This window comes from Haliotis rubra, unplaced genomic scaffold (genome assembly GCF_003918875.1).
Source record: "Haliotis rubra isolate DU_JTF1 unplaced genomic scaffold, ASM391887v1 Scf471, whole genome shotgun sequence".
Taxonomy (NCBI): Eukaryota; Metazoa; Mollusca; class Gastropoda; order Lepetellida; family Haliotidae; genus Haliotis; species Haliotis rubra.
Genome location: NW_025767159.1, coordinates 676,158 through 693,603, shown reverse-complemented (window position 1 = coordinate 693,603; position 17,446 = coordinate 676,158). Strand labels below are relative to the sequence as shown.

The 17,446-nt window shown below is 44.9% G+C and overlaps 1 protein-coding gene across 3 annotated transcripts in view; it reads left to right on the top strand.

Moving 5' to 3' along the window:
* The window catches only part of LOC124290713 (adenosine deaminase domain-containing protein 1-like), an 85,961-nt gene that overhangs the window by 19,172 nt on the left and 49,343 nt on the right, over positions 1–17,446 (top strand). For all 3 annotated transcript variants that reach the window (XM_046727516.1, XM_046727515.1, XM_046727517.1), the window contains exon 5: positions 10,553–10,673. In XM_046727516.1, the coding sequence (XP_046583472.1) occupies positions 10,553–10,673 (121 nt within the window). The remainder of the gene's footprint in view (positions 1–10,552; positions 10,674–17,446) is intronic.

The window sequence follows — 17,446 nt, the reverse complement described above, 5'->3', positions numbered from 1 at the left end:
TCACCGTGTAGGGTTAGGGTTAGAGTGAAAACTGAATACATGACTGGATGTCTGTCCTAGGTGCCTTACCCAGCTTTGCAGGATCTCACCGTGTAGGAAGGGGTTACAATGAAAACTGAATACATGACTGGATGTCTGTCCTAGGTGCCTTACCCAGATTGCAGGATCTCACCCGTGTAGGGAAGGGGTTAGAATGAAAACTGAATACATGACTGGATGTCTGTCCCTAGGTGCCTTACCCAGCTTGCAGGATCTCACCGTGTAGGGAAGGGGTTAGAATGAAAACTGAATACATGACTGGATGTCTGTCCTAGGTGCCTTACCCAGCTTGCAGGATCTCACCGTGTAGGGAAGGGGTTAGAATGAAAACTGAATACATGACTGGATGTCTGTCCTAGGTGCCTTACCCAGCTTGCAGGATCTCACCGTGTAGGAAGGGGTTAGAATGAAAACTGAATACATGACTGGATGTCTGTCCTAGGTGCCTTACCCAGCTTGCAGGATCTCACCGTGTAGGGAAGGGGTTAGAATGAAAACTGAATACATGACTGGATGTCTGTCCTAGGTGCCTTACCCAGCTTGCAGGATCTCACCGTGTAGGGAAGGGGTTAGAATGAAAACTGAATACATGACTGGATGTCTGTCCTAGGTGCCTTACCCAGCTTGCAGGATCTCACCGTGTAGGAAGGGGTTAGAATGAAAACTGAATACATGACTGGATGTCTGTCCTAGGTGCCTTACCCAGCTTGCAGGATTTCACCGTGTAGGGAAGGGGTTAGAATGAAAACTCCTGAATACATGACTGGATGTCTCATAGGTGCCTTACCCAGATTGCAGGATTTCACCGTAGGGAAGGGGTTAGAATGAAAACTGAATACATGACTGGATGTCTGTCCCAGGTGCCTTACCAGCTTGCAGGATCTCACCGTGTAGGGAAGGGCTTGTTAGAATGAAAACTGAATACATGACTGGATGTCTGTCCCAGGTGCCTTCCCCAGCTTGCAGGATCTCACCGTGGTAGGGAAGGGGTTAGAATGAAAACTGAATACATGACTGGATGTCTGTCCCTAGGTGCCTTACCCAGCAGGATCTCACCGTGTAGGGAAGGGGTTAGAATGAAAACTGAATACATGACTGGATGTCTGTCCTAGGTGCCTTACCCAGCTTGCAGGATCTCACCATATAGGGTATTGGGTTAGAATGAAAACTGAATACATGACTGGATGTCTGTCCTAGGTGCCTTACCCAGCTTGCAGGATCTCACCGTGAAGGAAGGGGTTAGAATGAAAACTGAATACATGACTGGATGTCTGTCCTAGGTGCCTTACCCAGCTTGCAGGATCTCACCGTGTAGGGTTAGGGGTTAGAGTGAAACCTGAATACATGACTGGATGTCTGTCCTAGGTGCCTTACCCAGATTGCAGGATTTCACCGTGTAGGGAAGGGGGTTAGAATGAAAACTGAATACATGACTGGATGTCTGTCCTAGGTGCCTTACCCAGATTGCAGGATCTCACCGTGTAGGGAAGGGGTTAGAATGAAAACTGAATACATGACTGGATGTCTGTCCTAGGTGCCTTACCCAGCTTGCAGGATCTCACCGTGTAGGGAAGGGGTTAGAATGAAAACTGAATACATGACTGGATGTCTGTCCTAGGTGCCTTACCCAGCTCTGTGTATTCTCTGCTCCTCACTCTCCCTTATGGTTTCATCTTGACTCCATAAGACACATGATTTTTCCTTATCCTGACTCATGCTTAATTGCTTGTCTTCTTCCTCTTGCGAACTATAGTGGAACACTTGAATCCCCTTTTGAAGCTCCCTTCAAAAAAGTGGACGTAAAATCACTCACCCCAGTTGCCTCCCTTGAAACCATCTTTGGCGCGAAAAGGTCACATGATTGGCCATGCTTGTTCACTCTCTCCTTGTTCGCCCTAGTGGACGGTTGTGAGAGCGCCTGGGTCCCCTATACACCGTGTAGGGAAGGGGTTAGAGTGAAAACTGAATACATGACTGGATGTCTGTCCTAGGTGCCTTCCCAGATTGCAGGATTTCACCGTGTAGGGAAGGGGTTAGAATGAAAACTGAATACATGACTGGATGTCTGTCCTAGGTGCCTTACCCAGCTTGCAGGATCTCACCATATAGGGTATTGGGTTAGAGTGAAAACTGAATACATGACTGGATGTCTGTCCTAGGTGCCTTACCCAGCTTGCAGGATCTCACCGTGAAGGAAAGGGGTTAGAATGAAAACTGAATACATGACTGGATGTCTGTCCTAGGTGCCTTACCCAGCTTGCAGGATCTCACCGTGTAGGGTTAGGGGTTAGAGTGAAACCTGAATACATGACTGGATGTCTGTCCTAGGTGCCTTACCCAGATTGCAGGATCTCACCGTGTAGGGAAGGGGTTAGAGTGAAAACTGAATACATGACTGGATGTCTGTCCTAGGTGCCTTACCCAGCTTGCAGGATCTCACCGTGTAGGGAAGGGGTTAGAATGAAAACTGAATACATGACTGGATGTCTGTCCTAGGTGCCTTACCCAGCTTGCAGGATCTCACCGTGTAGGAAAGGGGTTAGAATGAAAACTGAATACATGACTGGATGTCTGTTCTAGGTGCCTTACCCAGCTTGCAGGATCTCACCGTGTAGGGAAGGGGTTACAATGAAAACTGAATACATGACTGGATGTCTGTCCTAGGTGCCTTACCCAGATTGCAGGATTTCACCGTGTAGGGAAGGGGTTAGAATGAAAACTGAATACATGACTGGATGTCTGTCCTAGGTGCCTTACCCAGCTTGCAGGATCTCACCGTGTAGGGAAGGGGTTAGAATGAAAACTGAATACATGACTGGATGTCTGTCCTAGGTGCCTTACCCAGATTGCAGGATCTCACCGTGTAGGGAAGGGGTTACAATGAAAACTGAATACATGACTGGATGTCTGTCCTAGGTGCCTTACCCAGCTTGCAGGATTTCACCGTGTAGGGAAGGGGTTAGAATGAAAACTGAATACATGACTGGATGTCTGTCCTAGGTGCCTTACCCAGCTTGCAGGATTTCACCGTGTAGGGAAGGGGTTAGAATGAAAACTGAATACATGACTGGATGTCTGTCCTAGGTGCCTTACCCAGCTCTGTGTATTCTCTGCTCCTCACTCTCCCTTATGGTTTCATCTTGACTCCATAAGACACATGATTTTTCCTTATCCTGACTCATGCTTAATTGCTTGTCTTCTTCCTCTTGCGAACTATAGTGGAACACTTGAATCCCCTTTTGAAGCTCCCTTCAAAAAAGTGGACGTAAAATCACTCACCCCAGTTGCCTCCCTTGAAACCATCTTTGGCGCGAAAAGGTCACATGATTGGCCATGCTTGTTCACTCTCCTTGTTGTTCCCTAGTGGACGGTTGTGAGAGGCGCCTGGGTCCCCTATACCGTGTAGGGAAGGGGTTAGAGTGAAAACTGAATACATGACTGGATGTCTGTCCTAGGTGCCTTCCCAGCTTGCAGGATTTCACCGTGTAGGGAAGGGGTTACAATGAAAACTGAATACATGACTGGATGTCTGTCCTAGGTGCCTTACCCAGATTGCAGGATTTCACCGTGTAGGGAATCTTTTCCTTATCCTGACTCATGCTTAATTGCTTGTCTTCTTCTTCTTGCGAACTATAGTGGAACACTTGAATCCCCTTTTGAAGCTCCCTTTAAAAAAGTGGACGTAAAATCACTCACCCCAGTTGCCTCCCTTGAAACCATCTTTGGCGAAAAGGTCACATGATCGGCCATGCTTGTTCACTCTCTCCTTCTTCGCCCTAGTGGACGGTTGTGAGAGCGCCTGGGTCCCCTATATGGCATATATCCTTTGAATTTTAGGCTTTTATACTAAATTAGGCTGTATAAGGGCTTTATCAAGGATTTACCAACAATATGGTTTGAAATTTATTCTAAATTTGTCCGTTTTTCACGTTGTTGACAACATGTCTCAACTTGTTTACATTTCATGAAGACTTGCATTTCTTGCAGGTTTTGATTGTCAGCTGCTGATCCGCATTTACTATGTCCTAACTGCACTTCTATATGTTCTTCCAGCCTCCGCTGTAAACTTTGTCAGCATTTATCTCAAATTGAATTTTGTAATTATTTATATTCTGTTCATAGACGTGCCAAGGACAAATTGAGACGGCAGTTACTAGTCATGTCTCAACAGGGTGAATGCGTTAATAACCGTGGGTTGTTGTCTGTCGAGGTACATCACTCCAGTGTGCTGCCGGTGACGTCTGCAGAGCAGAGAATTGAGGGTTCCGGCCTTAGGGAAAGATCGTCTTCGACTCAACAAACCTCGTCGCAGTCTAAGAAGACCAGGACGCCGTCTGCTGCAAAGACTAAGCCGTCTTCAGAAGTCTACAGTCAAGTCGTCAGTGGGGGCAGCAAAGAAGTCGAGGTCCTTCGCCGCAGATATCAACCCATTGGACGAAGCAGACGTTTATGATGAGCCGCCGATCCTCATCCCTGAAGTACCGGCGAGAAAGAAGACGAGGTTTTCTTCTACACTGACGTCTGCAACTATATCAACGCAGTCAGACGGCCTATCTGCGCAGACTGCAACTACCAGAGAGGACAGGCAGTCCTTAGATGACACCTCAACATTGTCAGATGCGGCGTCATCTGTACAACAACAGCAGTTATCAGCGCAGACCTTCAACCCGGGCATCTTTATGCAGCAGTTTACCCAGCAGATGATGGACCTGATGGAACGTAGGTTCGCTCAGGAGAAGACTGCAGAGAAGCAGACGAGTCTGCAAGGAGGACGAACATCATCTACACCTCTGCGGGATGAAGGACGCAACCTGCGTGAAGAAAACATTCGTGAAGGGAACGCCCAGGATGACAACAACGGCCGTGACGAATCTCGCGAAGGCATTAGCAGAAGGACCACTGGTGAAGACACTCTTGGAAACAACAACCGAGACAACACCTGCGATGGCATTCGCGAAGGAAACAACAATTATGAAAGAACTCCTGCTACAGACGAGGAGCATTCGCGAAGGCATCGCAAATTATCTTCATCCTCGGACTCAGACAATCACCAGAGGTCTACGCATACACCAAGCAGAAGAGATTATACGCCTTCACGAAGGCATACAACTTACAGAGACAGGTCACCGTCACACAGATCCTCGGCAAGATCTTCATGGCCGTCACCACGCAGATACAGATCACCTAGTGCATCTCCAATTAGGCATTCACGAGTGCCTGCATGCAGGCTTACACATAGATCTCCACCTAGAGATCAGGACCAACAGCAACGACTTTCGGAACGAGACACATCAAAACCGGAAGATGATGGAGGAGTCATCTTCTCCGATACAGAGATCAAATCATGGATGGCTAATGGTCTGGAGCTTGCATCACCATCTAAAGAGAATAATGAAGCCTACACGTACATGATGTCTAACGACGATTTTGACACGCTAAAGCTGCCACCCATAGATCCGGTACTGGACGTCCCAGACAACCTCAGCTCAGCCTTCAAGAAGGCAACGAAGTATCAGAGTCAAAGCATTCCACCGTTTAATGCTAAGAGATTTTCACTACATCATATGGAACCATTCATGAAGGCCCCAGAAGTAGATGAAAACTATAAACTCATCAATGACGCTCGCATCAGGACTTATAAAGTGGAGGACAAGAAGCTAGCGCAACTAGACACAACCACTAGACGTACCTTCTTCGGATTAGCCAGGTCAAGGGCCATCAACGAAACCCTAATTGCGAAGTTTGCAAACTCTACATCTGAAGAAGATCGGATGATCTACTCAGCCTTACTAACCCAAAGAAAGACCAACAGTTCATGTCAGAACATTTAGCGTCTACATCGGCGGGATTAACACTGCTACGAAGACAAGGTCTACTATCATCTTGTAAATGGAGTGAGAAGTTCACCAAACCGCTATTCAGAGCTCCATGGGCAGCAACGAATATCTTCGCAGAGGAAGTTGAGGGCGTGGCTAAAGAAGTTACGAAGGAGTCCAGAGAAGTTATGATGATCAAGTCCATCGATACACTGGCCAGCACTATCAGACAGACATCACAGCGCTACTCTGGCAAATCTAAATTTGCAGGGATTCAGAGAGCTAGAGACAAGAAATATGGCAACTCTACAATAACTTTTGTGTATTCAACACAATCGGTTATTTTAAGGCGCTTCATTGAGACTGATGACTACAGTCTACAAGTATCAACGTTAAGCAAGTATGAAACTTCAGCTGATCATCTGTATAAAATGACGACTGTATTATCTTCAGTGAAGAAGAGAAAAGTCACAACAGCCAGGGAAACAGTTGACCTACATCGGTATTCCACTCAGCCTGCTATACACGTGTTCACTCGGGTATTCCGGAAAGTTACGGACAAGGCCGAGTGTTGATGAGAGAAATCAACGACTGCACAAGATTTTACAAGGATCTTTTTCCTGCAACACCGGTGACGTCACATCGCGGGAATCTGAGATGAATCAAATGCTGCAATCTGATTGGTCCATGAGAGACAACGCCCTGTGCAGAAGTCAGGCACAGCTCACGTGTCAGGAAGTTATCTACAATCGTAAACAACTTTTCAACGTGGGAGGAAGGATCCATTTACAGTCCAGTTAGCAGGGTACAGCGTGATTTGACCGTCTTCACGGGTCATAAGGACGTTACCTGTCAGCAGTTTGAAGATTGGTAATCTGACGAATTGCAGCAAAATACGTTTGATGATTTCTGCTCTAGGCAGCCAGTCTACTATAAATAGACTTCACAGCGATGGCAATTCCAGTACATCTAGAGACGACGAATTATGCATCATCACTGCACTTGTGGCGATTCTGATGAAAAGCCCTTTTAACATATTATCGGAAGATTGAAGAAATAAACTTCAAGTCATGTTGCCAGAACCGGACATGTTGCTTCGCTGCCATTACGGACATGGCAAGGGTACCTACAACGTAGGATATGAGCAGATTTTTGGGAAGATGTTCATCTCACCGCAGAATCGCATTGTCGTCTCAAAGAATAGCTGGGTCTAGATACAAGCCATGGTATCTCAAGCACTACTCTCTCCGTTACCACTACACGAGAGTGGCAGAGTCTACTCGGTCTCCTCACGTCGGCGCTAAGACAGGCAGAGGCAGTCTGGATCCATTCGGTCCTACCGAACGAACTGAAACCATACCTATTATGGTGGACACAGAAGTCGAATGTCTGCGCAGGAACCTACTTAGTAGAGACGGGATCCAACACTCATCTCTACGCAGATGCGTCCCACCAAGGATGGGGAGCTCACTTAAACAACAAAGTGGCATCGGGAAAGTGGTCGAATCAGGAGCAAAAGCTATACATCAACATGCTAGAATTGAAAGCAGTTATAAACGCCTTACTACACTGGTCCAGCATACTAAGGAACGCTCAACTGATGATCCATACGGACAACTCCACAGTGGCGTTCTACATCAACAAACAAGGGTCAACAAGGTCAAGAAGCATGTTGGACCTCAGCTTTCAACTATTCAGCATAGTAGACAACCTGAACATCGACATAAAAGCGTCACACATTCCCGGAGCCAGAAATGTGATAGCAGACGCCCTATCCCGTCCTATGAATCCGTCACCGACGGAGTGGATGCTACACCCAGAGGCATTCAAGGACATCATTCGGACAATAGGATCCCCACTGGTAGATTTGTTCACAACCAAGTTCAACAAACAACTACCAACATTCTACTCTCCGGTCCCAGATCCTCAAGCATGGGCAACGGACGCCTTGAGCATATTTTGGGAAGGACTAAACGCATATGCGTTCCCTCCACCGGCACTAATACCAAAGGTATTACAGAAAATCAAAATGACGAACAAGTTACAACTGATTTTGGTCGCGCCTTACTGGCAAGCGAGAGAGTGGTTCCCCAACCTCATACAAGATATAGGAAATCCAATCCTACAACTTCCAAAGTGGCCAAATCTACTGATTCATCCGCACACCAAGCAAGCACACAGAAACCCAACTATGTTTCAACTACACGCATGGAGCGTATCACGACGTGCTTGAGGAAAAGAGGATATTCCACCAGAGCGGCCAAAGCAGTAACTTTAGCCTTACGCAGATCAACCCGTAACTTGTATGATGACAAGTGGCAAAGTTTTGAGAAATACGCTCGGAATAAAGGCTTCACTGCAATAGAAGCAACACATCCTCAAGTGGCGGAATACCTTAGTCATCTTAGACAGACAAAACGATGGAAGGGATCTACACTCTCTACATACCTAGCAGCCTTGAGCTCATTTATCACGATGAAGACGGGTATAAAACTGACAAAAGTACCAGAGATACTGGCACTACTACGCTCATTCAAGCTGGAAGACCAACAAAGAAAATTCAAGGCGCCCGCTTGGGATCTCAATGTGGTTCTACAACATCTTACCAGCGAAGATTACGAACCACTAGAAAGGACATCATATGAGAAATTAACTCATAAAACACTGTTCCTCGTAGCCTTAGCTACAGCGGCAAGGATGTCAGAAATTCATGCTCTAGACTTTGAACGAACAAGATTTGACACGCATCGTGACACAGTGCATCTGGGACTAAGATGGGATTTTATAGCTGCCCGGTCAACCAGACAGACAATTCCATATCCCAGCACTTTCGTCGATATTAGGACCACAGGATACGCAAGACCGATCCTTATGTCCAGTCAGAGCATTGAAAATATATCTACAGATGTCTAAATTGAGGAGACAAAAATTCAAGCACCTTTTCATCCCTTTATCTACGGAGACACCAACCATATCAATATGGATGAGAGCCGTCATATTGAGAGCCTATAATGCAGCAGGACTTGATCCTCCACGAGCCTCCAATCCTCATGAAGTCAGAGCACTGGCATCCACGCTAGCTCTGCACAGAAACTGCTCCATCTCAACAATAATGGAGGGCTGCTTCTGGAGATCGGAGACGGTGTTTGCAAACCACTACCTCAGAGACATGGCTACAGATGACGTCTCCGGCATACACCAGTTTGGGCCGCTTGTTGTAGCACAACCATTGACGGTACCTCAAAGGCGCGCTGAGATAAATATCACCCTTTTGTCACGTGACTTGTAAAAGCCAACACTCAACAGAGTACGGTTTTAGAGTCCATGCGCACGTCTAGGACAGGCTAGCATGAGTGATAGACCCGGTACTTGTAAGGACTTACTTGTACACGAAGTAGGGTCACTTCTCCTCTTGATGCATTCTTCAAGAGATGGAGTCGTATAAAATCCACAAAATGTCAGGAGAAGATTTCCAGGATAAATCTGACAAGCTGTGGTCCCCCACATTCATCAGAGGAAGCTGGAAGAAAGGACAAATGCCATTAGAAGTTCCCAAGGGGGTATAAGGACGTAAATCAGCAGAGAATCCAGAGTGGCTTGACCCACCACCGTTTCCGTCGGATTCTACAAGCAATAAAGCATGAGTCAGGATGAGGGAAAAATATGTAATTTTCTGACTAAAATTGATATTTTATACTTATCCTGACTCATGAGGTTAGCCCTACCAACCTCCCCTCATGGCACTCTGGATTTCCCTGCAAATCCAAGTGTGAGGGCTCGAAATAACGGAGAGAGTGAACAAGCATGGCCAATCATGTGACCTTTTCGCGCCAAAGATGGTTTCAAGGGAGGCAACTGGGGTGAGTGATTTTACTTCCACTTTTTTTAAGGGAGCTTCAAAAGGGGATTCAAGTGTTCCACTATAGTTCGCAAGAGGAAGAAGACAAGCAATTAAGCATGAGTCAGGATAAGTATAAAATATCAATTTTAGTCAGAAAATTACATTTTTGTGGAGATCATCAAGAGTTCATTGACGTTTCATAAGTCAGTAGCTTACCTCCTTATCATCACCATCTCAAACATTTAATATCAGCCTGTCATACACATCACTGATCTGGAGATGATGATATGTCTGCAGTCCTGTATTCTGGCACTGTCACCAACTGTAGGCAGCTGATACACAGTGGTAGTCTACCATCATTCAGTCAACTCAATGTGCTGTAGTCTACCATCAGGGTCACCTCCAACCCAAATCAGATTCAGTCAACCAAATGTGCTGTTCTTAGAGATGGCTTCTTGCGAAGTCCCTGCACAACAACAGCTGCCACTTCTCATGAGTCCACTAATGCATGGATCCACAGAACTTTACAGTTCATGTTCTAATGATGCCCATTGCAGTCAGAATATAGACGATGAAAACACATTCAGATTTTTATTTTTGTGACCTGGTAGTCAGTGCACTGTTTGATCAGATGAAAGGTCATTGTTATGTGACTATTAATGTCCTCGTTCCCTTGTGTAGTGGTAGCAAGCACTATGATCTGATTGTGATTGGATTGAGTGTAATCACTTCCGTGTGTGCCAACTTTATTTTACAGACAGCTATGACCTAATTGTTTTTTAGGTTAAGTCATAAATCTGTAGCCTTTTACTCGGTTCTGAGACTATTGTATCATGTATTTCTGACATGTTTCTAGTTTCAGAGCAGAGGTGAAACTTCATGATAGAAATATGGTTGAAGCTTATGGTCGGAGTAAGAAAGAAGCAAAACGGAAAGTAGCATCTGAAGCACTGCAGTCTCTGATGGAAACAGAGGAGGTAAGTCTTTCAGCTGGCCCCAGGATATTGTCCCATCTCAGTAGTCATGATATCAGTAGTCTTGTAGAACTTCCATGTCTATCAGACCGTGATGGGTCAGGTGAGCTTACCATATTTCCTCAAATAAGCACCCGGGCATGTATTTTTTCAATGGACTTCCAGGCCAGGTGCTTATTTGAGACCTGGCACTTACTCTGCTTGCTGGGTGTACCATAATTAATTGTTAGTGAGCGTAAGTGAAAGTTAGGGATCATTTCTTAATAATCTATGTTTGGATCAGTGGAGAATACATTTATAAAAAACATACCCAGTGCTTACTAGAGGGAATACAGTATGCTATGGCACATTGTCTGACTGTAAGACTATTCATTGTTAATGTTGAGTTTCCCACTGAACCAACAAGGCCACTGAAGGATGTCAGACTATCTTTAATTGAGATGTACTGTAACAACTTCCTGTTGTTTTAATATATATTACCCTGGCTATGCACTCTGGGAAGTTCCATTTCAGCGTAAGAGGTGGTCGTCGCTTAGTAGGTTAGGCCCACTATAAGCTATAAAATGAATGCATGACGGGTGTTTCATTGTCTTGGTAGGCGACAACCTAGGATAGGTGAGCTCTTGTATCGTGATGAAACGGTGTCCCGCTTGTTTTAAGATAAAGCAGTACTTGTTACTGAGATGGACCAGCTCTTGTTTCGGGATGAAACAGTGTCCCGCTTGTTTTAAGATAAAGCAGTACTTGTTACGAGATGGACCAGCTCTTGTTTCGGGATGAAACAGTGTCCTGCTTGATTTGAGATAAAGCAGTACCTGTTATGAGATGGACCAGCTCTTGTTTCATGATGAAACAGTGTCCCGCTTGTTTTGAGATAAAGCAGTACTTGTTATGAGATGGACCAGCTCTTGTTTCGGGATGAAACAGTGTCCCGCTTGTTTTGAGATAAAGCAGTACTTGTTATGAGATGGACCAGCTCTTGTTTCGTGATGAAACAGTGTCCTGCTTGTTTTGAGATAAAGCAGTACTTGTTATGAGATGGACCAGCTCTTGTTTCGGGATGAAACAGTGTCCTGCTTGTTTTGAGATAAAGCAGTACTTGTTATGAGATGGACCAGCTCTTGTTTCAGGATGATGAAACAGTGTCCTGCTTGTTTTGAGATAAAGCAGTACTTGTTATGAGATGGACCAGCTCTTGTTTCGGGATGAAACAGTGTCCTGCTTGTTTTGAGATAAAGCAGTACTTGTTATGAGATGGACCAGCTCTTGTTTCGGGATGAAACAGCTGACCCCCTCCCACAATGAAGCATTTAGGATAGGTTATTGTTAGTTTGTAATAGAAGTAGTAGGATAGACGTAGGCATATGTGATTGGGTGGAATAAAGTATAATATTTAGTTTCAGGGATATTATATAGGGTAATTTTAGGAAAATGGGATGGACCCGTGGTTTTTAAAGAATGAATTATTGCTGTAATCAAGGCTTGTATTTACACTAGTTTTATGCTAGTATTAAACTGGATATTCTAATCATTACTGAAACATGGTTTCATGCAGGAGAGGTTGACAGTCTTATCCTGAACAAGATTACCCCACCTGGCTTTAAAATCATTCATGCTCCCAGGATAAAGAAGCGTGGAGGAGGAGTGGCAATAATTTTCAAAGACACTGTTCGCTGTACAAGGCTTAAAACTGGATGTAATAATACGTCGTTCGAAGAGCTCACTGTTAAACTATCATCAAAACATCACACTGTGATTGTGTCTGGTGTCTACAGACCACCAGGCAAGATTCTGTTGTCTGCGGACAGACAACATCCTGGGTGTTTTCTAGAAGAGTTCACTTTATTCTTGGAAACTATTAACAATGTCCCTGGAATTCCTCTCATCTGCGGTGATTTTAATTTCCATATGGAGGATATGAACCAACAAGACAGTGCCAGATTCCTGAGTCTGCTTGACTTGTATGGTTTAGTTCAACACTTTACTGAACCAACTCATGTCAACAAGCACACATTGGACCTAGTCATTACGAGAGCCAATGAACTTGAAATCAGGAACATTACCCTTGACCACTCCTCCATGTCTGATCATTTTGCTATATTAGCAACTGCTAACTTTAGTATCCCAATGAGGACACGGAGTGAATTATCTTTCCGCCAATGGAAGAAGGTTAATCTGACCAGTTTTAGAAATGACCTTGCAGACGAAATGAAGTACCACAGTAGTTACAGAGCGGAGAACTGTGTGGAGTTTTACAACTCTAAGTTACAAAAGGTTGTTGACAAACATGCACCTTTAAGGAAAAGATTAGTGACTCCACAAACGAGAAGCATGGTATGGTGAGGATATTTGTAAAGCCAAGCATCTTCGACGATAATATGAGAGAAAAATGAGGGCCTCCAATCTGACAGTTCATCAACTGATGCATGCATCCGCCAGAAACGATGTCACGAGTCTGATAGAAAAAGCAAAACAACAGTATTTCAATGACATCATTCATAATGCCAAAGATCAGAAGAGGTGTACCAGATATCGAATAGACTGCTATTCAAAGAAAAGAAAAAAGCAATCTTCCAAATTTTTCGGATGAGGTGGACATGGCTGAATCTTTTTCTGATTTCTTCTCTCGGAAGATAGAACTTATCCGTGATAACCTGGAAAGTGTGAGATCTAGCATCCCAACTTTCATCCAGTTTGCTAACACGTTGAACATCCCTCAAGAACTGTCTTGTTTTACCTCAACGACATATACTGAGGTTCGACGTATCATCTTAAAAGAGTCCAACCAAATTTGTATGTTGGATCCCCTACCCACATGGTTACTCAAGGAGTGCTTGGATGAAGTTGTGCCAGTTATCACGCACATCATCAATGACTCTCTATCAAATGCAATTGTTCCTAAAGACTTGAAGTTTGCTATTGTTTCTCCAGTCATCAAGAAGTCTCAACTCGATGCAGACTTACTTCAGAATTACAGACCAGTGTCAAACTTGACATTCATTTCAAAGGTGCTTGAAAGGATTGTTGCTGCACGACTAAGTGATCATGTTCTTATGACTGGCAATGCTGAGATCATGCAGTCTGCGTACAGGCGCTTTCATAGCACAGAGACTGCTCTTGTGCGAGTCCAAAATGATATTTTGCAATCCATAGACAAAGGAGGAACAGCGATTCTAGTGTTGCTTGACCTCTCCGCGGCATTTGACACTATCGACCAGTCAGTTCTAATGGAGCGATTGAAGCACAGGTTTGGTGTAACTTCAAGTGCTTATTCCAGGCTGCAATCATATCTCACAGGAAGATATCAAGCAGTAAAGATCAATAACTGTCTTTTACAAAAAGTGCAACTCAAATACGGCGTCCCTCAAGGTTCTGTTCTCGGGCCCCTGTTATTTACAATATACACTTCACCTCTGGGTGATATTGCTAGATCCCATGAGTTATCTGCCCATTTCTACGCAGATGATACACAGTTATATTTGGCATTCAAACCAAGAGAAGAACTGTCAACTAAGAGAGCCCTTGCTTATATAACTGACTGTGTTGATGACATTAACACCTGGATGACTTTCAACTTCTTGAAGCTGAATAGAGACAAGACTGAACTACTGGTGATAAGTGCAAAATCAGTACAATATCAAATCAGTCTCCCAACACTGAATATTGGAGGATGTCACATCATGCCAAGTAAAGAAGTGAGGAATCTTGGAGTTATGTTTGACTCAACCCTCAGCTATGAGTCCCATATCAACAAAGTCTGCCAGAAGGCTTACCTCAGTATCAGAAATATCAGCCAGATCAGGAAATACATCGATAACAAAACTGCAGCAACATTAGTCAAGTCAGGTGTCCTATAACACATGGACTATAGTAACGCTTTTCTGTTTGGTCTCCCTAAACGTCTAGTAAACAAGTTACAGCTTGCTCAAAATTCAGCCTCAAGACTCATTACAAGGACAAGAAAATTTGATAACATTGGTTGCCTGTATCCAGTAGGATTCAGTACAAGATCATCCTCCTTGTGTTTAAAGCAACGCATGGTCTTGCACCACAGTATTTGCAAAGTCTCATAACCAGCTACAGACCATCAAGAACTCTTCGTTCGGGTGATCAGAATCTGCTCTGTGTGCCATCATCTCGCAAATCATCGTATGGAGATAGGTCCTTTGCAGCAGCTGCACCTAATCTGTGGAACAGCCTCCCCATTGACATTAGAAACATTCAAGATGTTGCCACTTTCCAGAAACATCTTGAGACATATATGTTCACGAGAGATGCGTTGGAATAGACTCCAGTCAATGTAGAACTCCTAGAAGCGCTTTTGAGCAGCAATCACTGGGTACTAGTGCTATATAAATCCAAAGTTATTATTATTATTATTTCTTCAGGCAAGGTGTTGGGTGTAATTTGTTGCTTAATGAATTGAGTTGTTATACATCTTCCCAGAATTATATTTCATATTGTATAGTAGTATATATAATGATGGTCCGGGATCAAGTCCAACAAAAGCCTCTGCAAAGCCTTATTTCACAAATAAAGCTTTTGTTAGGCCCTTAGATCTCGCCACCATTGTATCTACTACTTTTGAACCCCCAGTTAACTCCCCGGCCCCACCTGGCACTACTGTGCCGCTATGTCGCGTTGACCTCGATGAAACAGTTTAATGTGAATCGCCTATGATCTCTTTGGTGTTCGTAATAAAAGCTTGCTGGGCTTTTCGTACCCCCTGTTCTATGTACTTTTTTTTCTCGTCTTCGCTGATAGCAGACTTACGAGACTTGGATCGAATCTCTTGTTTCATTTTGTTATATTTTGTGAGTTCAGAGAGGATTGAACGAAACTCCTCCTCTGAGATCTTACTGTCAGTGAGTGCCGTGGAAATACGCTTACTTACCGTGTTCAGCTTTGCTTCGGCCAGAACCCTGATTTCATCGTGTTTCAATGCCTTACGATGCAGTCTGCGTGATGCAAACCCTGCCACCCCAGCTGTTATTTCAATGCCTAGCACTATAGGTGCAGCCACGATGGTAGCTAACAACCCAACACCTGCCGCCCCTAGTCCCATGCTGGTTGCCATAAGGGCAGTATCAGTCCCGTCCACGGCATTGAAAGCTCTATGGTACTTCTTATATAATGCTGTCCGAGTGTCACGGTCTTGTTCTAGTTGACGTTTTACATCACATAACTGTCTCAAGCGGAACCCGTCTACGGTTTCCAGGGTCTTCGCTACTTCCTCTACGACTGGGTATAGCCCCATTCTGTGTGCCTATAATATATCTGATGGAATATTTTTTAATTGGGCTTCATTTAATAGTTCATCAGTGTACTTGAGGCTTACAAGACTTAGATTCTCGTATGTGGAGATACGGGAAGGGTCAATAGGTAACTTCTGGTCTATATCAACATCTAAGCAGCTTAATAAGGGGGGTAGTAATCCCAGTGGGTTGACCCCCAATCGTATAGTGATACGGCAAGGTAGGATACTTGATATATTGGGGCCACTCCAACGTATTGCCAAGCCAGGTAAAAGTTGTAGGTTTGGGGATCGTATCGGGTCGTCCGGATCATCAAACTTACCCTTCTATGATGAGTGTGGAGCCTGGGACCATAGCCCTAACCCCTGCTATGGTATTGGGGTGGTTGGCTTTTAACTGGGACCGCCTGGATGAAACTAACATGTTGCCCCCCGGGTAATATGGTGTTTTAGAAACTATCATCCTTTCAAGAGTTGGAATGAAAGACGTGAGCAAGATACCGTTGTTCCTAATTTCAGAGACATAGCCATCTTTGTCTAGTGAGATGTAAGGTGCAGTAAGGGTCACATTGATTACCCATCTGGGTTCTTTTAAGTCTACCAGGGCCTGCCGTATGTACACACCGTTTTTAAAGAATAGGACGTACGAGGTGTTTTCCCAACCACTCTGATCGAATCCCTCTATGCCTCCTAGGTCCCCGAGTGTGATTTTGGGTAGATGATTGGCCATTGCTGCCCGCCTATACACGTTGCCTTTCAAGTGTAGGACGTACGAGGTGTCTTCCTCACCGGGCTGATCGAACCCCTCCGTGTCCCCTAGGTCGTTAAGCGTGGCGTTGGGCCGATGCCGATTGGCCATTGCTATAATACTATTACGATATAGTTTCCAATTGTTTTTCTGATAATAGTTCAGGGGTGCACTTCACCCCCATGAAGTGTATGTTGTCGGGTAGGAAGATCTTGGTTAGTGATATCGTGTCTTCCACGGCCACGATGACCCCCTGCAGGCTGGTGTGGGAATCGACACCCACCCGTGCAAACAGTGCAAACCTGATACTGGTGCCGTTTCACCCACCCGAGTTTAACCCCCTTCACTATTTCGACTTCATCCGTCGATGGTTCCCCTAGGTAGACTTTGATGATCAGCGTGGAGTTCGCCGGTAGGCTCGCCAGGACGTTGACCACGCCAGCGAATTCAGACACCAACTGCAATGCCCCGTCTTGCACTCCCAGTTTACTCGACAGCATGTGGGCTGCCATACTGGCGACTGGGCTGATGACTACGCTACGCCTCTGAGCCGGGACGTAAGCCACGAGCAGGGTTCCGTTGTTCACGACTTTATTTAGGTAGTTGTCTTTGTTATCCGTGAACACGTAGGGGGAGCTGAGCCTAATATTGAGAAACCAGTCACCTTTAGCGGGTAACAACACCCACTTGTCATCGTCGGTGAAGACGAGCGTATATGGCTTGTTTCGGGCGACGGTAGTGCTCTCAACATCTTCTAAGTCGAACAGTTTGCCC